The sequence below is a fragment of the Eriocheir sinensis genome, chromosome 63 (genome assembly GCF_024679095.1).
Source record: "Eriocheir sinensis breed Jianghai 21 chromosome 63, ASM2467909v1, whole genome shotgun sequence".
NCBI lineage: Eukaryota > Metazoa > Arthropoda > Malacostraca > Decapoda > Varunidae > Eriocheir > Eriocheir sinensis.
Window position 1 is genome coordinate 8,434,740 of NC_066571.1, and position 26,305 is coordinate 8,461,044.

Consider the following 26,305-nt stretch of genomic DNA (forward strand, 5'->3'; position numbering starts at 1 on the left):
TTTAGTGCTACCCTTTGATGGATAAACTTAAGTAGTCATCCCATTAACATATCCCTCATCTGACTCGAGTATATTGTTTTTGTTCTTTTTTTTATTAATTATGTAGACCAACTAGAGTAGCGATCCCTTAAATATATCCCTCATCTATTTTGAGTGTATGATTCTTTTTCTTATACTCATGATATGGGCAAGCTAGAACAGCCATTCCATAAACATATCCCTCATCTGTTTTGAGTACATGATTCTTTTATTTATTCTCGTAATATAGACAAACTAGCGTAGCCATCCCTTAAATATATCCCTCATCTATTTTAAGTACGTTTATTTTTCTTATACTCGTGATAGAGGCAAACTAGAATAGCTTCCCATAAATCCACTTTTTCTGTGAGTCGCGTTGTTGAGTTACCGTTTTCTGTGGCAGACGTGAGCAGGGGAGCCAACGGTAAAAAGCGTCTGGGCATCGGCAAGTTCCTCAAGACCCTCAAGCGGGACCTCAAGCGATCCTCGGGCACCAACACCAACAAGAACAACAAGAACAAGCTCACCCACAACCTCAACAACCTCCCCAGGGTAAGCTAAGAGCCTCTCGATGCCGCCTTTCCTCCCCAGTGCCCCCCAAATATAGGCCCAGTCCCCCAAGTTCTCCCCGTCCTTAACCCATGAGCCCCTGCATCGGGTGTACATACGTGTTTAGCAGTGGCGTGACGTGACCCCTCGTGGCACCCCTGTAGATAGCTGCCCCAGGGTCGTGTCTGTATATATCGTTGCGTGGGCCCAGGTCTGCGTTCAGTAAGACAAAACCGTAGCAAAATAAGCTTAAAATTAGAGTAAAAAGTAGTAAAATTTTGAGTAAACACTAAATTGCTGGTAAATATTGCTTGTTAACTTATATATCATAGTAAAATTAGAGTAAAGAACAGTAATTATAAGGTAGATTAAGAGTAGTCATAATACTAAGTCGTTAAAGACAACAAAACAATCTCCCTCCTTCTCCTAAATTGTCTGCCCTAGTCTTAGCCAATAAGGAGGCAGGCGAGAGACAGGACACGTGATTGGCCAGGAGGCAGCCCAAGGCGAGCACTCCGTGTACTGAACGCAGGGCTCCTCTCGTGGTGCTGACCCCTCCAGTTAGCACTCACCACTAGTCTAGACAGTCATGGGTGGACGGCGGGCCGGATGCTGCAACGCACTCACACAATCAACAGTCACGCACTCAGTCACTCAGTCAGTTAATGCTTCTAAGCCTGATCAGTACCAGTCACTTTGTTCATTCATTTCTAACTCACATAATCAACAGTCACGCACTCAGTCAGTCAGTCAGTTGATGCTTCTTCAGCCTTAGCAGTACCAGTCACTTGGATCATTCACTTCTAACCCAACCAGTCACTTGTTTGATTCATTTTTAACACTGTAATTAATCTGCCGGTATTGGTCACCTGGTTCATTCATTTCTAACCTAACCAGTCACTCTAACACTCTAACGTTCTTCTAACTTGATTACTCTGCCCTGTCAGTCGGTTTCCCTTTAAATTAATGTCAACCCAGTCAATGGCAGTTCTCTTGTGCATAATTCAGTCAGTAAGTCATTCAGTCGGTTCTAAAATGCATAACTGAATCAGCTATATACCACAAGATATCACTCAATCCTTTTTTGCATAAACCATTCATCTAAATTCTAAACTCCGCATTTCATCACATGTATATACGGATCAGTGAACCAACTCAGTCTTATCCAGTACATATTATTAATTCACTGATTCTGTCTGTATTTACTCCCTTGAATACCTGTGACTGTCAATCCTCCTACGTGTGTTTATCGTGAAAATTGTCACGTTTACTAATGAGTGGTGTCTGACTTTACCTGTCATTGGGAGCTGTGGGTAGGCAGTGGTCAAGGTCATGGGTCACGTATGCCTCCACTAACCTGCCCCGCCCCCTCCCTCCCCCCCTCAGTGGTTTCTTCCAGTGGTTATGTAGGTGTTAAGTGACGGTGTTGATAACTTATTGCATCCGCGTGGTGTTGCTAGTGACTGTGTGGGTGCTGTCGCGGCCCCGCCCCCACCCGTCCCCAGTGTTTGTTATATAGGAATGATAGTCACCCCTGTCCCCTGTTACCCTGCCTCCCTGTCACTCTGCCGCCCTTCCTCCCCTGTCCCTCTACTGTGGCTCACCTCCTTCTCCCTTCCTGCTCCTTCCTCCTGTTCTACATATTTAACCCAAAGTCCTTCCCACCTTTCCCTCTTCCTGCCTTCCTTCCTTGTTCATCTGTCCCTCCCCCTGTCCGCCCTGTGCCCTTTCCTGCCCCTGCTTCGCCCCGCCCCGCCCCGCCTTTGCATGGGGTGAGTAACAACCCTGCATGGTGGTGGGTGTGCCGCAGAGCTACGGTGAGGGAGGGCTGGCCACCACGCCCCTGGTCATGCTCCCCGGGTACTCCTCCCCTGCCTCCTCCCGCGGCTCCCACTCCAGCCACTCCCACTCCAGCCACTCCCACTCAAGCTCCCACTCCACCAACGCCGCCTTCGTGTCGGCCTCGGCCCCCGGCACCCCAGGCTCGTCAGGGCCCATCAGGGACTCCGGCCTCCAGGAGGCCATAGAGCGGGTGAGTCCCGCACGCACACACACACACACACACACCTGCTGCACACCGGTCAGGTATATTTGCATGTGCACGTCCTACAGGAACACTTACACTGCTCTTTTTTTATGCTTCCTGAAAAAAAAATTGTGTGAAAATTTGTGTCAAGATGTTGATGTGAGTCTTGCAGCTGTTTGGTGATGTAAGCAAACCCTCCGCCGCCCGCCGGGCCACTCCCCCCTCTTTGGCGGTGCCCCAGGGAGGAAGGCCCACCACGGGGCCCAACGTGTGTGCTCTCAAAGCTCGCGTTGTCGAAAGCCCCGCGGCCGGTGACCTCGGAGGCGACGGTGACCTCCATAACTGTTCCTGCAAGATGGAGACATCCCTTGCCATGCGTCGCGGCGCGCCCCGTGGCTGCCGGGGTGTCCTCAGCAGCCTGTGTCGCGGTGAGGCTGTGTCGTGCCTCAAGTTGTTCCACTGTCAGACCAGATAGTAAAATACAAGTAATCACTTCAGAAGCCTCAAGTATTTAACTCCCCCGTGCCCGCGGAGGCAGCAGCTACTCGTGTCTTCAGTGTAGCATGCAGAGTAGGCTTGGTCTGCACGTCAGCGCGACGCGGACGCAGATGCTGCTCGACGGGCGGCGCCCTGCGGGGGTTTGCTTACACTCCGGGACAGTCGTGTCTTTATTGGATGATAAATAATTGGCGGCGCGTCGCACACACTCACAAACACCTGCACGCGAGTGTGTCCGCCGCTGTGTACTGACGTTGTCTGTTGTGTGTTGCAGCTGAAGGAGCAGGAGATGCAGCGACGACGGGAGGAGCAGTTCCGGGAGCACGAGCAGGTGAGTGTGTGTGTGTGTGTGTGTGTATATATATATATATATATATATATATATATATATATATATATATATATATATATATATATATATATATATATATATATATATATATAGTGTTGGCTTTTTTTGTGTGTCGCGGGGAGATCAGTTGACCGGTGACGACACCCAGAAGAGACTCGCTCCCCGGTGCGGCCCCGCTCACCGCCCCTGCCCGCGCCCCCGGCCCCCCACGTAACCAGGCTAGGCCCCGCCCGCCCTGCCCTGCCCTGCCCGGAGACCTTGGGGGCCGAGTGTGGCGGCCGCGACCTTCGGAGGCCGCCTCGCCACCAGGGTCGGCTCCCCAGGGTCACAGTCGAGGCTATATCCGTCCCGCGCGTCAATACCCGCCACCCGCGCCTCAGCCTCCCGCCGACACCGTTTTCTCTGGAGGACAAACTCGAGGGAGACCGGAGAGTTATGAGGGGGACCACGTTAGTAGGCAGTCAGGGTGACTTCGTATGGCATGATTCTTTGTGAGGGTGATAATACAGGAATGAGGCAGTATGAAGGGGACCTTGTTGAGTCGTCACTTTGTTGCCGGGTATCGAAGCTTAGTAGATTTGTCGGTGGTGGAAGGTGAACGTTGGCATGGAGGGGAGGGCAGTGACCGGCTAGAAGAGGTAGTGAGAAAAAGAACAGCTAAAGAAAAGGTTGGTAATGGTGTTGGGAGGTGGTGAGGTAGGGAATAAAGGTGATAGGGAGGGTAAGAGAAGGGGCCAAATGTAGCAAAGGGAGGGGAGGAGAAGGAAGAGGAAAGGAGTCAAGTAGATGGAGAAAGATGAGCACGCAAGAGAGAGAGAGAGAGAGAGGGGGGGGGGGGGGGGCCGATGCATCCTTGACACAGGTGAGCGGCGGCCTTGGCAGCAGCAGCGCCTCGTCCTTGGTAATGAACCTCGAGGTCACGGCCCAAGGTGAACGGCCCCTCCTCCTCCTCCTCCTCTTCTTGTGACTTGTTCTTCCTCTTCTTGCTCCTCCTCCTAATCCTCTTCTTCTTCTTGTGACTTGTTCTTCCTCTTCTTGCTCGTCCTCCTCCTCCTCCGCTTTGTCCCTCCTTGGTCTTGCTTCCTTTCAGTGCCTCCTCCTTCTCCTCCTCCTCCTCCTCCTCCTCCTCCTCCTCCTCCTTCATCATCTACAACACAACACTTCTGACGTAATAAGATGCGATGATGAAGAGGTTCAAGGAGGAGGAGGAGGAGGAGCTTGTTGCTAAGGTAAAACACTTCTTTGTTGTTGATGGAGGGGTTAAGAGGAGGAGGAGGAGGAGGGGTGTCATAGCCTAAATATATCGCGTTTTTATCATATTTTCTTTCTCATATTTTTTTCCTTCACCTCCTCTTCCTCCTCCTCCTCCTTCACTCTTCTTCCTTCACTTCAGATCTTTATTCTCCTCCTCCTCCTCCTCCTCCTCCTCTCAACACCATAGAGAAAGGAGGTCACTGTTTCCTCTTCGCCAGGTAAACGTGAGACTCCTTTGTCCTTAACCTGGGTGGGAGTTGGAGGAGGAGGAGGAGGAGGAGGATATGGAAGAGGAGGTGGTGGTGGTGTATGTGGGGGGCTTTTCGTGGCTCTGTGTGTGTGTGTGTGTGTGTGTGTGTGTGTGTGTGTGTGTGTGTGTGTGTCCTTGGCAAGAGGGGAGGCGGGAGGGAGCGGGGGCAGCGAGAGGGAGAGGGAGCGAGCGAGCAAGTCAGCAACCTTGTCTGTCAGGGTCTGTAACCTTGCCACCCTTCCTCGTCGCTCCTCCTCCTCCTCCTCTCCCTGGCCTTGCTCTCTCTCCTTGTCCTTCTCTTTCTCTCTCTTGCTCTCTGTCCCTCCCTCTCTCTCCCTTGCTCTCTGTCCCTCCCTCTCTCTCTCTCCCGACCTTGTGTTATGTCTTGTCCCAGATAGCCACTGCACACACACACACACACACACACACACACACACACACACACACACACACACACACAACACTATACTTTCCTTTCTCCTCACCACCTTTCTTACCTAATCTATCCTCCTCCTCCTCCTCCTCCTCTTCCTCTTCTTTCTCCTCCGTCGCCGCCCACACAAGGCCAAGGGACAAAGGTGGGCTGCGCGGCCTTGGGGAAGTGGGTCAGGGCTGCAGGTGACCTCGGTACTGCCAGGACAAGGTCAGTGGCCGGGATGTTTCCTCTCAAAGTCAAGGTGAGGGACGGCGGAAGGGAGGGAGGGAGGGAGGGGGAGAGAGGGAGGTAGGGGTCGGTTAGGTAACAGCGGAGAGGAGGTAGAGGGGAGGAAAGGGGGGTCAGAGGGGGAGGATGAAGGGGAATATTGAGTTGGATGGGGAGGAGAGAGGAAAGGAGGAGAAGGGAGGAAGACTGAGGTAGGGAGGTAAGGAGATAGGGAGGGAATGTATTATCTAAGGGAGGAGGAAGAGGACTGAGAGAATATTAAGTGATTTCCTTTGTTTTCCCTCAATTAACAAGCGTCTGTCTCATCCTTCTCATATCCATTGTGTTGTATTGACGTAAAGCAAAGTATTGAGCTGCGCACTCACCTTCATTCATGCTTAAGGTTCATTCATAGGGCAAGGCTGTTTACCTGTCAACGCTCCCTTCCCTTCCCTCCTTCCTCCCTTCCCTTCCCTTCCCTTCCCTTACTCTTCCCCTCCTTCTCTCCCTTCCCTTCCCTTCCCCTCCTTCCCTCCCTCCCTTCCCCTCACGGCATTAACCTTTCCCTTACGTCACCCGATCACGTCATGTTTGCGTCACGGTCTATTCTCGTCCCTCTGATTTCCGCGCCAAATTTGAAGTCACGCTATTGTTCTGGGGGTGAGGAATGACTGCCGGGGGAAGGAGTGATGGGGAGGGCTTTGAGGAGTGTCATGTGGGGAGTAGGGAGACTTGGGTGCATGGGGAGACTTGGGAAATGAGGGGACTTGTAACTAAGGTCTGCGTGATGGTTGGGAGAGTAGCAAAGAGGAATGGGGAGAATGAGGGAGGGAGAGACAAGGCACAAGACAGAGTGGGGGGTTTAGGCGGGTATTTTGGGGTGCTGAGTGAGGGGGGCAAGGCATGGGGGGCTGGGGGGTCTGAGCGCGGCGTCTGCACCTGGTCGCCTCCGCCGCCGCCGCCTGTGAGCACCGAAGGCCAAGGTCGCGTCACGCAAGGCACGACCCACTATCACGGCGGGGGAAGACGCTCTCACTTGCGCCGCCAAAACCTCTCTTCCGGCACGTCCCAGCCCTCCCCTGCCGCGCCCTGCCAAAATTAGGGCCTCATAATGCCACATATACCATCTGGCAGGGGTTTAAGGTGTCTGTGGGGAGGTTTAATGAGTGTTTCGTGAGGTGTGTGGAAGCGTACTCCCCCGTGACACAAGGGGACGCGGTGAATGGCCTTGGCTGCAACGCGGTTATGAGGCCAGTGAACCTATTGATTGAGGCGGCGGCGGTGGTGGTGATGGTGTTGGTGGAGGTGCTGGTTTTAGTACAGGCTACCCAAAATAGCTCCGTTTTCTGTGAAGCTGCCCTCTACCACCACCACTACCCTCCTGCCCACCCAGTATACCCACTCCCTTCGCCGTTCAGTTTAGTTATCCCTTGTATCTACACGAGAGAGAGAGAGAGAGAGAGAGAGAGAGAGAGAGAGAGAGAGGTCATTATGAATAGTACATGTAACAGTTATGAATGGCTTAGTAAAAACGTACTACATCCGTTCTCTTATCTTCTCTGACTTTAATGACCTCACCACTAAATATACCATCCTGTTGCTAGTATATTGTGGTGAGTCATCCCCATCTCTCTCTCTCTCTCTCTCTCTCTCTCTCTCTCTCTCTCTCTCTCTGTCGTGCCCCAAAGATAATTACTTAACCACTACCGTATATTTATTTGTTTACTTTTTGTGTCTGTATATCTGTTTTTGTGTCTATATCTGTTTGAGGTCTTTCTGGGATGCGATTTTTTTTTTTTTTTCCAATTTTTTTCCCCTAAGACTTCCCCCTCAGGAACTCGTATCAACTTACTGTCGTCATTAATATTTGTAGTTCATGTTAATTAGTTCCAGACTTTTATTTATTTATTTTATTTAGTTAGTTATTCTCCGTACTTCTTTTACCCTTATGATTCTACTTATTTTATTGTCATCGTACTCTTTTTTGCCCCTCTGAATCCTTATCATTATTTTCACTATCCTCAACTCCAGTAAGTTTAAATATTAACCCGGGTAATCAGCGTGTAGGTCACCCAGCTGCTCAGTCTCCCTTTCTGTTTGGGTGGTAAACTGTGGTAACCCGGGGGTCACACTTGCCCTGTATCTCGAGGTTATTGGTTCTTCCTATAGTCAGTTCACTTCAGCCTGACCCAAGCTGACAACATAAACCTAAGCGTGTTCGTAAGCACAGTGCAGATTAACAGAAAGTGCCGCGTGAGATAAACACAACCAGGTTAAAGAAAACTTGGAAGCCAGAGCAGTAGCCAATCAGCACTCGGCTTGCAAACACGCTTAGGTTTATGTTGTCAGCTTGGGTCGGACTCAAGTGAACAGACTATAGTTCCCACCACAGGCTCTATTATAGTGCCAATGCGACGGGAATGAGCTCCGGGGCCACGCGCAGCCATAGCGTATGCCCCCGACTTTAACGTAGATGTGCTGGGTTTATAATAGTTGCCCCTTCGAAGATGCGAATGCTGTAGTACCCGCTAAAAATACGTTTTCTGTGACTGCAATAATTGAAAGGGATATGTAGCGGTAACTTAGCTGTTTCTACCACAGCTTCTTTGCTTTATCCATAACTTATAGATTGGGTAAAGGTAATTCCATAGCTTTAGGAAAGGTTTAGGGAGTATATATGTATAGTATATTGCCTGGTTGGTTGGAGGGGGGCAAGGGGAGATACTATAATTATTATCTCAGGTCAGGAGTAACTAACGACGGAGACGATTATTACCTGTGGCGAATCACATTAAAGATTATCGTTAAAAAAAAATGTCCACTACCGTTTAGTTAATTTGTTTCGTTTTCTTTCTGTTTCGTCTACATTGCATTTCATTTCGCTGTTTCATACACGACTCCGGGGTTTGCCATACACCAAGTTAAACATTGCTTGGCTTCTCTTACTTCCGAGACATATAAATGGTTAATTTTCTGTAGACCTGCAGAAACATTAGTCTAATTTTTGTTTCGTTTAGATTTGCGTCTCTGCTAACAATAGTGAGTACTGAAGGCCGTAGGGAGGAAGAAAGAAGGGAGATAGAGGGAGGCCGTAGGAAGGAGGAAAGGAGAGGGAAGGGGTAGGGCCGTAGGGAGGAAGGAAGGAATAACACGGAGAGTAGATAATCAGATGGTATTGCATTGTGAAGTGATTGATGGCGAGAAGGAGAGTAAAGGAAAAGGGGTTGGAAAGAGTAAAGATGGTATCGAAGGAAGGAAGGAGAGACTAAGAGATGTAGAAAAGCATATTTGGACGTTTCTGACTCAGCTCTCACACAGCAAGAATATGTAATCAGCAGTTTAAAGGTTTCGCTAAAAAGAAGTTCAGTGAGAAGGCATTTCCTCATCGCTTACCCGTTTAAGGAAAATGTGAAAGGAAGAAATTTTGGAAAGTCACTAACACAATTCTTGATTACGGGTAAATTTTATAACTGCGCTTCTTAATAGTTGTGTTATGTGGCTATATTACAAAACACGACCTGGAGATTATATAAGGGTCAGTTCCACTATTACGAAAGTTGCAAATACTACGAAAATATACAGTGTTTTGCGTTGATGTAGAAGCTAAGAGATTTGTGGAAACTATACGAAAAATCTATTTAGTACTGACGTGTAATATAAGTAGTGTTGCAAGCCTGACGTTGTGGTGATGGTGGTGATGAAAGTAGTGGTGATTGTGATGAGGGTGGTGACTGCAATGGTTAACCAAATTTATAATGATAACGATAAAAGATTGCATACAAAATAAACTGGAGGGGGGGGGGGGAGTGGCAAAGTTGCATATTTCAAGCGAGAAGCGACAACAGTTGAGTTAAGGCTGTTGTTTGTGTGTGTGTGTGTGTGTGTGTGTGTGTGTGTGTGTGTGTGTGTGTGTGTGTGTGTGTCGGTCATTATGTACGGAATGTGTGAGAATGCGGTCTGCTCAGTAAAAAAAAAAAAAAAAAAAAAAAGGCGGCTGTAGGCGGGTGGGTGGAGTGATAGCTGTTTGTGTGTGTGTGTGTGTGGCTGGGTGGAGTAGTTGCGTGTAATGGAATGAGAAATGAGGGCGAGAGGGTAAAGGGAGTGAAGGATTACGGTTGGTTGGCGGTGTGGTATGTTGTGTTGCTATTGTGTTGTGTTGAGGCGAGGGTTGTGTTGGGAGGCTGAGGGAGGGGGGTGAAGAGGAAGAGAGGGGAGAGTTAGGGCCGTAGGATGGAAAGAAAGACAGGGAAAGTAATAGAAAAGTGATATGTTGTGTTGCGTTGAGGGTTGTGTTGTGTTGGGAGGCTGAGGGGGGTGAAGAGGAAGAGAGAGGAGAGATAGGACCGTAGGAAGGAAAGAAAGGCAGGGAGAGAAATAGAAAAGTAGATGGCATTGTGTTATGAAGTGATAAAAGAAAGAAGGTGGAGATAGAAGGGAGGTTAAGGCCGTAGGAAGGAAGAAAGAAGGGAGATAGAGGGAGGCCGTAGGAAGGAGGAAAGGAGAGAGAAGGGGTAGGGCCGTAGGGAGGAAGGAAGGAATAACGCGGAGAGTTGATAATCAGATGGTATTGCATTGTGAAGTGATTGATGGAGAGAAGGAGAGTAAAGGAAGAGGTTGGAAAGAGTAAATATGGTATCGAAGGAAGGAAGGAGAGACTAAGAGATGTAGAAAAGCATATAGGATTGTGTTAAGTTAAGGATGCAGGAAAGGAAAGGGAGGAATGAATGACAGAATAAGCATGAAGGAAAGAAGGAAGGAAGGAAGGAGAGACTCTAAAAGATGTAGAAAAGCATATAGCATTGTGTTAAGTTAAGGATTCAGGAAAGGAAAGGGAGGAATAAATGACAGGAGAGAATAAGCATGAAGGAAAGAAGGAAGGACGAGGAGAGAATTAGAAGTAGTAGAATAGCAGATGTCATTGATTTAGGAAGCGTGAGAGGAGGACGAAGAACAGGAGTGAATGAAAGGAAAGCAAATAAGAAGAGAAGGAAAGAAAGACACGGAAATGAGTCGTAAGGAAGATGTCATTGTTTTTAAGTGAAGGATGCTGATAATGAAAGACGGGAGTGGCAGGGAAGGGTGAACAAGGAAGGGCAAGGAAAGAAGGAAGGGCAAGGAGAGAGAAAGGCAGATGGCAGTGATAGATGGAAGAAAGGAAATTGACAGGAAAGTAGGAATAAGACAGAATGCAGATAAGGAAAGACAGGAGTGGCGGAGAAGGGTAAACAAGGAAACAAGGAAAAAAGGAAGAGCAGAGAGAGAGAGAGAGAGAGAGAGAGAGAGATAACCAGATAACGTTGTGTGATAAAGAGCTGTAAAAGATGAAAATAACCGACATGGAAAAAGTAATTAAGGAACGGAGGAAGAAAGGGCAGGAAACAAAGTAGAAAGCGGATGCCATTATGAAGTTAGAGATTAATGGAGAGAGAGATTTAAGTGGTTACAAGAATGAGGAAACAGCAGGGAGAGGTGGAGAAACAGGTGGTCGTGGAAGGAGTGGAAGATAAAAAAAAAAGATGAATTAACCGATGAATGGAATGAGAAATAGTTTAAAGGAATAGAAAAGAGAGAAGGGGAGAACAGGAGAAAATTAGAGGGTGATGGATGGGAGAGAGAGAGAGAGAGAAATAGGAGGCAGGGGAAGTAAAACAAGACAAAAAAAAAAAAGTGGAGAATAGATGGATGAAAAGATAGGTAGAAAGGAGAGGACAAGGGGAGAGAGGTAGATGGCGCGTGTGGAGGGGAAAGTAAAAATGAATAGGGGTGAATCTATGAGGAACCAGAAGGGGGGGGAGGGGGGGGGGACGGAGAGACAGGTGGGGATTAGGCAGAGAAGTTGAGGCGATTAATTAAATGGGAAAAATCTATATAAGTGAGGGGGAAAAAAGGGAATAAGCAGAAGAGAAGGAATGTTAAAGGAAGGAGTAGAGGATAACTAGACAGTGAGAAGAGGAACTTATAACGAAATAAAGAGGAAGAAGATTAGAACAGGAGGAGGAGGAAAGACGAGAGGAGAGAAGGAATGTGGTAGGAAGGAGTAGAGGAAAACAAGATAGTGAGTAGAGGAACTTATAACAAAATGAAGAGGAAGAAGATTAGAACAGGAGGAGGAGGAAAAACGAAGACAACAGAACAAAGAGAGGAGGAGGAGGAGGAGGAGGAGGAGGAAAGGGAGATAACGGGAGAGCTCAAAGGAGGACTATGGAATGGGTGGAGGCAAAAGAGATCAGGAGAGATGATAAATAGGAGGAGGAAGAGGAGGGAGACAAAAGGGGAAGAGGAAGGGAGTGGAAGGAGGGACGAGGAGGGGGAAACAGGAAAAGTCTGAAGAGCGAGAGGCAGACCTTGAGGGAAAGAATGCTCGCGAACGTAAGATAAACACACAGATATATAGATGAAGGAACAGAAGTCGCAAGGAGGAAGAATATATGGATTAGGATGAAAATGAAAACAAAAGTGATCATATATACATAAAAATTCGACAGGTATAGACAGGTAAAAAAATATTGAAGGTGTTAAATTGGTAAAAAAAAAAAAAGGATAAGACATAGATAGAAGACAAGGGAAGAATATATGGATGGTGTTAATAGTGATTGCATATTATAAAAAAAAAAAGGATAAGACATAGATAGAAGACAAGGGAAGAATATATGGATTAGGATGAAAATGAAAACAAAAATAGTCATATATACATAAAAATTCGACAGGTATAGACAGGTAAAAAAATATTGAAGGTGTTAATAGTGATTGCATATTGGTAAAAAAAAAAAAGGATAAGACATAGATAGAAGACAAGGGAAGAATATATGGATTAGGATGAAAATGAAAACAAAAGTGATCATATATACATAAAAAAAACTCGACAGGTATAGACAGGTAAAAAAATATTGAAGGTGTTAATAGTGATTGCATATTGAAAAAAAAAAAAAAACAAGGCACTAGAGTTGTATTAGGACAGGTTTGAAATGTACTGATAAAAATAGATATGATTATGGTGATTGCGTATTAATTAAGAAATAGATAGAAGACGAGGTAATTACATATGGATAACTTTGATGATAAAAAAGAGGGATGGAGATGATAGTGTTTGATTATTAAGGAAAAAAAATGTATTTGAACAGGAATGTAGATAAAAAAAACTATTGTATATCGAGTAAAAAAAGTTATTGTTGGACAGGATGTAAAATAAAGAAGAAAAAAAACATGAGATTGAACAAGCTGATAAACAAAGAAAAAAATATATAAAGTTAAATATTTACCGGTTCATATTGTGGTAGTGGTGGTGGTGGTGGTGGAGGTGGTAATGGTACTAGTGGAGGCGGTGGTGGTGATGGTGATGGTGATGATGGTGATGGTAATGCTGGTTGTAGTGGAAGTTGTGGTGATGGTGGTGGTGGTGGTGGTGATGATGATGATGGTTGTAGTGGTGGTGATGCTAGTGGAAGTGGTGGTGATGGTGGTGATGGTGATGCTGGTTGTATTGGTGGTGGTGGTGATGATGGTGATGGTGGTGATGGTGATGCTGGTTGTGATGGTGGTGGTGGTGGTGGTTGAAGGTCACGAACATAATAATTAGATACCTGAACAGACGTAGTTTATCGGGTTTTCCCCTTCGCCTAACTCCGATTTTTTCCTTCCTTCTTTTATATATATTCTTTAGTTTCCCCTTCGAGCTACGATATCGAGCTCCCATGGAATGACGTCTGCTTCCCAAGGCCACAGAAGATTAACCAGCTTTTCATGGGTGTTATTTTCTTAGCTTCATAATCTTACTTGTATCACTCAACTATTACGTTTATTTCCTAAAGCCACAAGATTAACCCGGTATCAGCAGGGATCATGTTTCTTAATGGTCCCACTAAGCAAGAAAAATGAGAAAAAAATCATCACTCACACAAACCATTTCATAATATATATCAAAGCATTTGTGATCAGTTTATGCATCATCTATTTTGGGGGTTTATATCATGGCACAAATTTGGCCCGTCGCTGCTACACGGTAAAGCCACAAATTTGGCCCGTCGCTGCTACACGGTAAAGCCACAAATTTGGCCCGTCGCTGCTACACGGTCAAGCCACAAATTTGGCCCGTCGCTGCTACACGGTAAAGCCACAAATTTGGCCCATCGCTGCTACACGGTAAGGGCACAAATTTGGCCCGTCGCTGCTACACGGTAAAGCCACAAATTTGGCCCGTCACTGCTACACGGTAAAGCCACAAATTTGGCCCGTCACTGCTACCCGGGTTTTCGTGGATGCATTTCCCTTTCAAGATATAGAAGTCGTGTAAAACTATCTCCAGGATCACAAAAACAGTCCATGAAAATCCCAGCAATTTTCACGAGAGGGTTTTCAAAGAGGCGAACGGAGGCGAGGATGTGTTTAATAATTCGGGGGTTGGAACGAAAATGACTTCCTCTTGATGTATTTTTGGGGGGCGGTTGTCATTGTCATTCTCTCTCTCTCTCTCTCTCTCTCTCTCTCTCTCTCTCTCTCTCTCTCGTCATGGTTTTTCTTCTTCAATTATCCATACTTTCCCTCCGTCACCTCCTCCTCCTCCTCCTCCTCCTCCTCTTCACCCATTATATTGTCACAAGTAAACCTCCATTTCATTTAATTTTCTTTATTGTGTATCATATTTACGCCCCTCCTACTTCCTCCTCCTGACACACACACACACACACACACACACACACACACACACACACACACACACACACAGGAATTTTCAGAGGCAATCATTTCAGTAAAACACACAAAAAAAGAAAGAGGAAACAGAGAGAGAGAGAGAGAGAGAGAGAGAGAGAGAGAGAGGGGGGGGGGGAAAACAGACAATGGAATTAGAGGGACGGCAAAAAACATGTTCACACACACACACACACACACACACACACACACACACACACACACACACACACACATCCTGCACTGCCCGCCACAATACAACACGCACGCCCATTCCGCTATACACGCATACATAGTTATACACGGAGAGGAGAGGGAAGAAGAGGAAGAGGAAGAGGAGGAGGAGGAGGAGGAGGAGGAGGAGGAGGAGGAGGAGGAGGAATGATATAACAGTGAGTGTGTGGGTAAGGAAAGGGGTTTAGTAAGGAATGCGTAAATAAATGAGGAAATGGGAAGAGAGAGAAGATGATGGGTGGGAAGGGGAGAGAGGAGATGAGTGTGAATTGGGAAAGTGAGTGGGAGAAGAGAAAATGAGATGAAGGAATGTCGTGTTTTATTCATTATCACACACACACACACACACACACACACACACACACACACACACACACACACACACACACACACACACCTGATCACATACTAATTGCAGGTGAGCGAACACTTGGCTCTTACCTGCCTTTCATCACCTTCTCTCTCTCTCTCTCTCTCTCTCTCTCTCTCTCTCTCTCTCTCTCTCCATCTGCCGTCCCTTCTCTCTACCTCATTTTCCTCCATCTTCACTTTCTCTCCTGTTTTTTTCCTCTTTTTTTTGTTTTCCTCCATTTTCTCTTTCTCTTTCTCCCATCTGTCTCTTACGTCTTCCTACTTTCCTTGTTTTTTTTCTTTTCTTTTTTTTGCATTCATTGTTTTTTTTTTAGTAACTTCATTAATTTTCACCAACCTCTTTCTCCTTTCTTATTTTTTACGTCAACTTTCTCTACTTTCATTTTCGTTTTTTCCTTATTTTTTCTGATTTCTACTTATTTATTTTTTATTTTTTTGGCTTCTAAGTTTCATCTACCTCTCTCTCTGGTCCCCCATCTTACGTTTTTTTTTTTTTTCCTTGTTTCTCTTTGTCTGAACTTTCTCTCTACTCTCGTTTTCCTTTCTTTCTCTTTCACTTGCTTAGAAAAAAAATCTACCTCCTCATCTACTTTTTTATTGTCTTCTCTAAGTGTTATCTACCTCTCTCTCTTGTCTCTCATCTTACGTTTTTTTTCTTCCTCTTTCTCTTTGTCTAAACTTTCTCCCTTCTCTCTCGTTTTCCTTTCTTTCTCTCCTTTGCTTCGAAAAAAAAATCTCCCTGCTCATTTTCACATTCTTATCATTCCTTCGTTTGACCTTTGCCCTTTGCTTCCTCCGTCCCATCACCCTCCCCCTCTCCCATCACCTCCCCCTCCTCCCCCATCACCTCCTCGTCCACTCCCCCCTTCCCCTCTCGTCCCAATACCTCCTCTCCCCTTTACCCCTCGCTTCATCACCTCTCCCCTTCCCACTCCCCTCGTCCCATCACCTTCCCCCTCTCCCATCACCTCCCCCTCCTCCCCCATCACCTCCTCGTCACTCCCCCCTTCCCCTCTCGTCCCAATACCTCCTCTCCCCTTTACCCCTCGCATCATCACCTCTCCCTTCCCACTCCCCTTGTCCCATCACCTCCCTCTTCACCTCTCGTCCCATCACCTCCCCCATCACCTCCTCGTCCACTCCCCCCTTCCCCTCTCGTCCCATCACCCCTCGTCCCATCACCTCCCCCCTTCCCCTCTCGTCCCATCACCCCCTCTTCCCCTTTACCGCTCGCTTCATCATCCGCTCCCCTTTCCCTCTCCCCTCGTCCCATCACCTCCTCTCCCCTTCACCCCTCGTCCATTCCCCCTCCCCTTCAAACACCTGGGAACATTTTTATCATATCTCTGTGTTGTTGTTGTTGTTGTTGTTGTTGGAATTCTTGGACGTTGTTTGATTGCCGTGGTTTTTCGAAGGTGAGCGGAAGGTTGTTCAGAGGTGGAGGGAGGGAAGGAAAGAGAAGGGGTATATATGAGACTCACGCTTCTGTCAGGATATTTTAGTGTTTATTTATTTATTTATTTATTTTTTTTTTTTAGGGGTGAGGGAGGCTGGTTTTTGCTCTTGTTGTTGCTTTGCGTGATGTTTTCTGATGTTATTTTTTTGTTATTTTCAGTTGTTCTTACTTTCCTTTTTTTTACACTATCGTTTTTTTGTGTTTTGTTTTGTTCCTGTTATTTTTCATTATTGTTATTTTTACTTGTTATTTTTACTAAGCTTTATTTTTGTTGTCAATACCATTATTTATTACCTCAGCTATTACTTTTAATGTTTACTTATATATTTCTAAGGTATCTAGTTATTTTTTGTTATTTTCATTTAGTATTTTTATTTTTACTACTACTACTACTACTACTACTACTACTACTACTACTACTTTCAATCTTTACGTATACATTTTACAGAGGTTGGGTAAGGTAGCTTCTTCACCTCCTGTAATCATCCTTCATTAACCTAAATCCATTCGCATCCACGTCTTAATCCCGTTTTATATATTTATTTATTTATTATTATTATTTTTTTGTTTGTTTGTTTGTTTGTTTGTTTGTTTTCTCGGCCCCTCAGTTTGCATGATTCCAAAAGCCCCTCGTGGAAATTGCTGGGATTTTCATGGACCTTTTGGTGATAGTTTTGACTCCTCTGCACCGTGAAAGGGAATACCACCCATGGAAACCCGGCTGATCTTCTCTCTGGCCTTGGGAAATGGTTGTGACAGAACTCCGATATGTTTTGTAATATAACCTTAATGCTCTCAGCACCTGCGCGTCCCACCTGTGCGCGGCAATCCACCTGTGTGATTCATCATGATTCTTCGTTTTCGCTCTCTGCCCACGGTTTCTTTCTCTCTCTCTCTCTCTCTCTCTCTCTCTCTCTCTCTCTCTCTCTCTCTCTCTCTCTCTCTCTCTCTCTCTCTCTCTCTCTCTCTCTCTCTCTCTCAAAAAAAAATATATATACGTAAATAAAAGGTAAACATCAATCTTTTCCGTACATCACTTCTTAGAAACATTACTGAGACTTGTTCCAGATCCGAGAATGTGTGTGTGTGTGTGTGTGTGTGTGTGTGTGTGTGTGTGTGTGTGTGTGTGTGTGTGTAAACAACTATATATATCTCTCCTCCTGCATATCTGTATACCACAATAACCTCACCTGTTTACCAACCTCATGGCGCTCCTGACCTCTACACTCTTCCCCCTGCCTCCCCTATCACCCTCCACCCCCTCACCTTCCTCCACCATCATCACCACCCACCCACCTGATCCCCACCTTCGCTGTCTCACTCCACCACCAACCGGCCTGGAGCGAGGTGGTACAGGCGGTGTGGTCCAGAGTGTAGCAACGTGGCTGAGTTCGTAGACCGGATCCGTATGCAAAAGCTCCCCGATTCTAGTGCTAAGTGGAATGACGAAGTGGATTGGACAAGTGCGCGAGTGAGGAGCAGTGAAGAGAACGTAGGAAAGAGCCGTGAGAGAGAAAGTGGACAAGGAAAGTGAAGATACGAAGTGAATGTGTTGAAAAGTGTTCCCGGAAGGTTCCCATATAGCGTTGCTTTCGGTGTGAGTTTCAAGTGTTGCGTTGTGTGTTGAAGTGATGGTGGTGGTGATGGTGACTTGTGTTCAGGTGACCCGGTCTTGGTGATTAGGTGAAAGTGGTGGTCACCTGAGAGCGTCTACCGGGCCTGACCTGACTTGAGTTGGCGACACTGACCTGGTCCCGCCCCCGCCCCCGCCCCCCTCTCGTCACCCCCCACCCCCTGTCCCTTCAGTCTACCGTCTCCCATCTTCACGACACCTGCACCCCGCCTAACCCCGCCCCCCTCCGTTCCCCTCTTCCACCCCTCGCCCCCATCCTTGCTGCCCAACGCCCCCGCACACACACACACACACACACACCTGGGCTAATTCCCACTCAACTCTCCCCCCCTTCTCCCCCCGGCGTCATGGCTACATTACTTCAGGTGAGTATCAAGTTCAGGTGTTGAGGAATACACACACACACACACACACACACACACACACACACACATCACCACCGCCATTACATCTGCCACCTCCATTGCTACCCAGAATCCAGAATTACACACACACACACACACACACACACACACACACACACACACACACACACACACACACACACAGTCCAAACACGTGCACACACCCACTTTACACACACAACATGCAACAACACTTTCCTCTCATTCCAACCTTTACATCTAAACACACACACACACACACACACACACACACACACACACACACACACAGAGAGAGAGAGAGAGAGAGAGAGAGAGAGAGAGAAGGATGTTTGACCTTGAGATCCGTTGACTTCTGAGAGAGAGAGAGAGAGAGAGAGAGAGAGAGAGAGAGAGAGAGAGAGAGAGAGAGAGAGCAACACGTGCTTTCTTGGTGTGTTGCGCCTCTTTGTGTTGCGTCGTTACTTTATTGCGTTGACAAGCTTATCATTCTCTCTCTCTCTCTCTCTCTCTCTCTCTCTCCCGAAGTGTTACGTCCTACCTTGGATATGTTTTACTGTTGACTGGACTTAGTAGTAGTAGAAGTAGGAGGCATAGTAGTAGTAGTAGTAGTAGTAGTGGTAGTTGTAGTGGGCTAAATATATCTTGTGGTTTAACTTTTTTTTCTTTGTTGCTTTATCTACACATTTTTCTATTTTCTTTTTTTATTATTTTTTTATTATTATTTTTTGTAGTAGAAGTCGTAGTAGTGGTGGTGTTAGTTGTAGATGTAGTTGGCTAAATAAGTAAATATATCTTGTAGTTTAACTTTTTTCTATGTTGCTTTATTTTCTACATATTTATCTATTTTATTCATTTTTATCACACGTTCTCAGTTTTCATTTTGCTCCACTTCACGTTCAGCGACTTTATGTTCATGCTGTCATTCCGTTTTCTATTACCTGTTTATCATTTCTTATTTTATTTCTCTCATTCCGTTTTCTATTACCTGTTTATCATTTCTTATTTCATTTCACGCTCATTCCGTTTTCTTTTACCTGTTAATCATTTCCTAATTTATTTCTCTCATTCCGTTTTCTATTGCCTGTTAACATTTCTCATTTTATTTCTCTCATTCCGTTTTCTATTACCTGTTTATCATTTATTTCATTTCTCGCTCATTCCGTTTTCTATTACCTGTTTATCATTTATTTCATTTCTCGCTCATTCCGTTTTCTATTACCTGTTTATCATTTATTTCATTTCATGCTCTCATTCCGTTTTCTTTTGCCTGCTTATCATATCTTATTTCACTCGGCCTGGGTTCCCTCAAGCTCCCTTATCTAATCTCACGCGAAGGTCTGCATACAGCGCCTTACCTCATTCTTCCCTTCGCCCAACTTTCCGTCTTATCTGTTGCTTGAGTGCCGGTGTTCAGGCGGGTGATCCAACTATCTTATCGCTGCTGATGCCGTATTCATGTATCTGCAAGAATGGTGTTAGCAGTGTTGATGTTGGTCATGGCCTGTTTTATCAGAGGTGTACATCCAATTATCTTTTTTTTTTATATATATATTTTTTATACACTCTGAGCACTCAAAGTCTCATCCAAGTGTCAGTTTCGTTAATTTGTCGTCCATTCCTGCCTTGCCATAATCATCATAATACTACATTGCTATCCTTCATTTATTTCATTTTACGTTCATTTTAACTTCTTTTTTTTTTTACGGTCAAGAAAGCGACCCACAGATTTAAAAAAAAAAGCAGTATTGGAAAAGCAATCTCCTTGAACTAAAGACATGAAAACAAAAAAAAATAAAATAAAAAGGACACACAAGAGAAATAGAGAACATGGATATCAAGTCACATAAGTTGATTCTCTCTCTCTCTCTCTCTCTCTCTCTCTCTCTCTCTCTCTCTCTCTCTCTCTCTCTCTCTCTCTCTCTGTTTCTCTTCTTTCTCTTCATTTCTCTTCCCCTTCCTTCCTTTCTCTTCCCTTCCCTGCAATTATCTTCCCTTCCCTTCTTTTTTCTCCTCTCTCTCTCTCTCTCTCTCTCTCTCTCTCTCTCTCTCTCTCTCTCTCTCGCCTCCATTTTGCTCGTAAAACTCCCTTTGTCTTCCCGCGCGCCCGCATAATTTCTTCCTCCTTGTTTGCTTTTGTTTGTGGACTTGCTTCGTTTTCTTTGTACCGAGGAAGAACACAGAAAGCTCAAAGGCAACTCCATATATAGCCGCGTTCGTTCTCTCAAAAGGACTCCTCAACATTTCTTTTTAGTAACATTATTTATTATCTCATTCGCTTTCGGAGCAGATGTAACTTTCTTCCTGTTCGTGAGGAGGAAAAAAGCGTTTGTAGAAGTTTCAAAGGGAGGGCAAGAGAGAGAGAGAGAGAGAGAGAGAGAGAGAGAGTGGAAAGGAAAGGAAGGGAAAACAATAAAACAAGGAAGAGGCTCAGTATATCGATAAAGGAGAGAGAGAGAGAGAGAGAGAGAGAGAGAGAGAGAGAGAGAGAGAGAGAGAGAGAGAGAGAGAGAGAAAGTGGAAAGGAAAGGAAAGGAAGGAAAAACAAAGAAAACAAGAAGAAAGACACTCAGTAAATTAATAAAGTAAAAAGAGAAAAGAAGGAAAAAATAAAGCAAAACATTCCTAAGTAAAGCATAATAAAAAAATAAAAAAGAGAAGGACTAAAAGTTAAGAGAAAAGGGGGAAGGCAAGGAAAAGAAAGGAAGGGAAGGGAAAAAAAATGGCAAAACAAACAAACAAACAAACAAAAACACAACAGGGAAGAGACTCGGGAAAAACAATGTGACTTTTAAATCCTTTGTTGTTTGTCTGTGTTCGCTTGTTACTGCGTTCCTGTGGTGCTGACGGTGCTTGAGAGAGAGAGAGAGAGAGAGAGAGAGAGAGAGAGAGAGAGAGAGAGAGTTTATCTAGTTGTTTACAGGATTTCGACTCATGCTTGCTTTGTCGTTTCTCCATATCCTTGTTTATCCATCTTATCCAACGTGTGTGTGTGTGTGTGTGTGTGTGTGTGTGTGTGTGTGTGTGTGTTATCAGCCGGTGGATGTGCAAGGCTTGTGTATTAATGAGAGAGAGAGAGAGAGAGAGAGAGAGAGAGAGAGAGAGAGAGAGAGAGAGAGAGAGAAGGAAGTATTTCCACCGTGACATGAAAGACCTTGATACAGTTGCCTAATTACCATGGAGAGAGAGAGAGAGAGAGAGAGAGAGAGAGAGAGAGAGTTAATGTTTTGAAATCGCTTGAAATGTTTCGTCTTAAATGTTCCGTGAGGTTTTATTGTTTTGTAATTTCTTCATAAACTTTATTATTATTATTATTATTATTATTATTATTATTATTATTATTCATCTTCGTCTTCCTCTTCCTTTTTCTTCGTATTTTGCTTTTTTTCCTCCTCCTCCCTCTTCTTCATTTTCTTCTTCTTCTTCTTCTTCTTCTTCTTCTTCTTATTATTATTATTATTATTATTATTATTATTATTATTATTATTATTATTTCCTATTATTATTCTTTTTTTATTTCTTCATATTTAGCTTATTCCTCAATTCTTCTTTCTTTTCTTTTTATTATTATTATTATTCGTATTATTCTTTTTATTATTATTATTATCATCATCATCATCATCATCATCATTAGTTTTGTTGCTGTTGTTGTCATCGTTATCACCGTCTCCGTTTATCTCTACTGCATCATTTCCTGTATCTGTCCTTTCAAGTGTTGTTGCCCGGTAGCTGTGAACGTTTGCAAGGCATTACACTGTTATCTGTGTGTGTGTGTGTGTGTGTGTGTGTGTGTGTGTGTGTGTGTCCGAATCATGTATCCGTTTAACTCTTTTTTTTGTAACTTCTTAAAAAAAAAAACAGTATTACTCTGATTTCTAGACGGATTGAATTTAGGAACCAGAGAGAGAGAGAGAGAGAGAGAGAGAGAGAGAGAGAGAGAGAGAGAGAGAGAGAGAGACTTCTAAACAGAGTAACCATTTAATAAGGAAAAAAAAATGTGAAAATCTATTACTCATCCTCGAGCGTTTGTGAATCGAAAAAAAAAAGGAATGAGAAAAAAAAGACTTGAAAAGGGAATGGGAGGAAGAGGAGGAGGAGGAGGAGTGTTGGTGAAGAAGAAGGGAGTGACGTTAGGAATGAATGAAGGAAGGAAGGGGGGAGGGAGGCAGGCAAGGGTGAGCGTGAGATTTTAGGAGTGCCAGTTGAAGCGAGTACACGAGGAGGGGGTGAGGGAGGGAGGGGGTGGGTGTGGGGGGGGGGCGAGGGAGTGCCACAAACAACCCCCTCCCCTCCCCTCCCCTCCTTCACCCCTCCCCTTTTTCCCGCTCCCCCACCTCCCCTTAACTTTTTCTCCTCCTCCCCTTCCTCTCTCTCCTTCACTCCCTCTCTTCCTCCTATTGTTATGTCTCCTACCTTCTCCCTTTTCTCTCTCCTCCCTCTTTCTCTTCCCTCCTTCGCTTAATGTTACTGTGTTTCTCCATCTTCCTTCTTCCTCCCACTCACTTTATTTCTCTTTCTCTCCCTCCCATTTTCTTTTCTCCTACCTTTCCTTCCCTCTCCCTTCCTCTGCCTCTCCTTCCTTCTCCTTTCCCATCCCTATTCCCCTGTATCCTTCTCCTAAGTATCCAATTCTCTCTTCCTTCTCTCTCCCTTCCTCCTACCTTTCCTTCTCTCTCGCTCTTCCTCACCTCTCCTTCCCTCTCCCATCCCAATCCCCCTTTATCCAGTTTCCTTTCTCTTCCTTTCTTCTCCCTCTCCTACTTTTCCTTCCCTCTCCCTTCCTCTACCTCTCCTTCCCTCTCCCTTCCCTCTCGTTTTTCTCTCTCCCTCCCTCCCCCCTCTTATTAACATGCCTCTCCCACTCCCTCACCCCTCTCCATTACAGCCCCTTCCTCTCCCTGCCCCCCTGTCCTACCCGTGTGTTGTTACCCTGCCTATTGCACTCCTGTCACTCCTCACCGCCCTGTCACGCGAGCAACAACAACACCCCTGCCCGCACGCCCCTTCCGTTCCCCTCTCCGGTCACAGACGCACTCGTTCTGAACGCGTATGGACCTCGTCAGGAAATGAAACGTTCGTCATTGCCGTGATGGATACTGTGATGTGGAGATAGAGGGGAAGAGAAAGAGCATTGTGTTTGTATAGAGAGAGGAAGAGCAGTGTTAGTGGAGGTGGTGGATGGTGGTAGTGGTGCTGCTGGTGGTGTTGAATGGCGCAAAAGGAGTCGTGGTGGAGTTGATGTTTTGAGTGTTTTGGACAACATCGCGTGACTGTGCGTGTGTGTTGGTGTTTGTCAGGTGAAGAAATCGAGAAGCGAAGTGTGTGATTTGCAAACTAGAAAGAGAGAGAGAGAGAGAGAGAGAGAGAGAGAGAGAGAGAGAGAGAGAGAGAGAGAGAGAGAGAGAGAGAGAGAGAGAAAACAAAAAACGTCTTGGAAATGTCACTCAGCCACCCGGAAAAAAAATAACGGGTCCTGTTTTGCCCTATTAACCGAAGACAACGAGAAACTGTGTGTGATTGCATACTATCGAGAGAGAACGAAAGAGATAAAGAAAAAGAGTCTGACCTCGAATGCTCTTTCTTGGAAACACCACTGAGCCTCCTGGAAAAAAAAAGATTAAGAAAAGTCTGACTTCGAATGCTCTATCTTGGAAACACCACTGAGCCTCCTGAAAAAAAAAAGAAGTGTAATGTTCCTGTGTCGTAATAGCGGATGGAAACAAGATACAAGGCGTGATTTGCAACTGTCGAGAGAGGAAGAACCAGGAGAGAAATGTCTGGCCTAGAAAACTACCTTGAAAATCTAACCTCTCGCGAAATTGACCTCTCTTTCGGCCACCTCTGTTGATATTTTTTTTAGGAGCAGCGAGTAGCGGGCTTTTTTTTATTATTTCCTTTTTTTGTGTGTGCCCTTGAGCTGTCTCCTTTGTTGTAGAAAAAGAAAATAAACTGCAAGAAGGTTAACTAGAGAGGAAAACGCTTTTGTATGGCCGTACTAACTATAGAGATATGAGACTGTGGCCGCCTTCAGGAGGGTCCGGGGTGCCCTACTTCCGCCTCCAGACGCCGGGGATAAACGAGGACGTGGAAGAGGAAGATGAAGGAGGCGAGGGGATGAGGTGTGAGGAGCTAGTGGATGTTTCAGCTGATGTTTTCACTCCACCTCACTCCCCTTCATCCTCCCAGCATCCCTCATATCCCACCTCTGATCCCATGCCCACCCCTACCCATTCCCAGCCCTTCCCCACCCCGCCCACCCCACCCTCAGCCTCCCCCACCTCATTGGCCTTTCCTCTTGCTTCGCTTCATTTCTCGAACTCAATCACTGACCCGATTTCGACCCCCACTAATTCCTCTCCCTCCCACACGCCTCCCATCCCATCCTCCCCTACCAGTACCCCACCCCTAACCACCCCCACCAGCACCCCACCTACCCCATCCACAGTCGCCCGAACCCCATCCTCCCCCATCAACACCCCATCCACCCGACCTATAGCCTCCCCCACCTCCTCCTCCTCCCCCTCCACTCCACCTACATCCACCCCCACCCGTAGAGTCACGTGGTACATTGAGGTGGATGATACGGAAGATAATTTGCAGGAAGTGGAGTCGCCTTCCAGCCTCCAGGCCTCCTCCACTTCCGCCTCTTCCTCTCTCTCCTCCTCCTCCTCCTCTTCCTCCTCCTCCTCCTCCAGCGCCGTCCCCGTCACCTTGAGAATGATACATGTAAGTGGAGACTGCAGGCGAGGCGTAGTCACACACACACACACACACACACACACACACACACATAGAGGAAAGGATCACATTGTTTCGTAACGTTATGTTGTGTTTTGGTGTTTATGGCGCAACGACAAAGAAAAAAAAAGTGACAAAACGTTGAACCGTATCGCAGAGGAAGAGAAAAAAATGAAGTTGTGAATGAATTGTTTGATTGGACGGAAAAAAGTGTTGCTTAATTTGTTCGTTTTATTTAATTATCTCTTTCTGCTTCATGGATTTCAGCATTGATTCTTTCCTTCCTTTATTTCAGCATTTGTTTTCTGCTCTATATTGATTTCAGCATTTCTTTGATCTTTATTGAAGCACCATTTGGGGGAACTTTTTATGCATATTTTCTTTTCTTCAGGTCTTAATAAGAAAGCCTTGATATATTGTAATCTAGACCCAGTGTTACTAAACCTCGACTCCTTCCTACGATTATCAGGCCCATAATTTTGGCTGTTTTGGGGGCTAGCATACGCAGGTGAGGGAAGTTTTTTGACAAATGTGCACTTTTAAGGTGATTTTAAGGCCTATATAGAAAACCTAGTCCCCTTACCTCCCCTTCAGAAATTACGGCGCTGATGATTCTCCCCACGTAAAGAAATATAATTCATTTAGTGTGGCTCGTAAAATGTTCCTTCGTCCGCCTTCTACTTTCCAACGTCCTCTCGTGTGGTCGTGTTGAGAGAAAACGGAGGAGTGATTGGGTAACTCGAGGATTATGTGGCCCTCGGGGGAGTTCTAGTAGTTTTTCGGGAGCAGAGTGGAGGCGGGTGTTCATCTTAGAGCGAGCGAGGAGTAACCCAGAGTAGTAACCAGACTATTTTTTTTTTTTATAACGAAGGAGATGGCTCAAGGGCAATAAAATGAGCAAAAAATAAAAGTAAATAAAGCCCGCTACTCCCCGCTCCCATTACAGACAAAGAGCGTCCAAAAGAGAGGTCAATTTCGGGTGGAGAGGCGTCTTGATATACTCTTCTTGTTTGTTAAGCTGATATACCACACCAAGAACAGAGCTGCTGGTATGCTAAAACGTTACGTAGCCAACCAGTATTTCTTGTTTTTTTATATGTCCAGGAAAAGGTTAGTAGAACAAGGATATTAGTGCTATATAATGTTTTTTGTTTTTATTCGCTATTTCAGTAAGATTAAAAGATCAAAGTTGACGATGTGGAAAAAAAAGTTAT

General features: G+C 45.4%; 1 protein-coding gene and 1 long non-coding RNA gene across 2 annotated transcripts in view; one reads left to right on the forward strand and one right to left on the reverse strand.

The window, feature by feature from the left end:
• The window catches only part of LOC126986792 (uncharacterized), a 255,802-nt gene that overhangs the window by 109,218 nt on the left and 120,279 nt on the right, over positions 1-26,305 (forward strand). Inside the window, exons 4-6 of the mRNA XM_050843162.1 lie at positions 390-570; positions 2,378-2,599; positions 3,366-3,422. Of these exons, the coding sequence (XP_050699119.1) occupies positions 390-570; positions 2,378-2,599; positions 3,366-3,422 (460 nt within the window). The remainder of the gene's footprint in view (positions 1-389; positions 571-2,377; positions 2,600-3,365; positions 3,423-26,305) is intronic.
• On the reverse strand, positions 23,696-25,076 carry LOC126986970 (uncharacterized). The gene is made up of 2 exons (XR_007740088.1): positions 23,987-25,076; positions 23,696-23,919 (listed from the first exon to the last, which is right to left on the reverse strand). It is a non-coding gene; the product is annotated as an uncharacterized LOC126986970 (long non-coding RNA).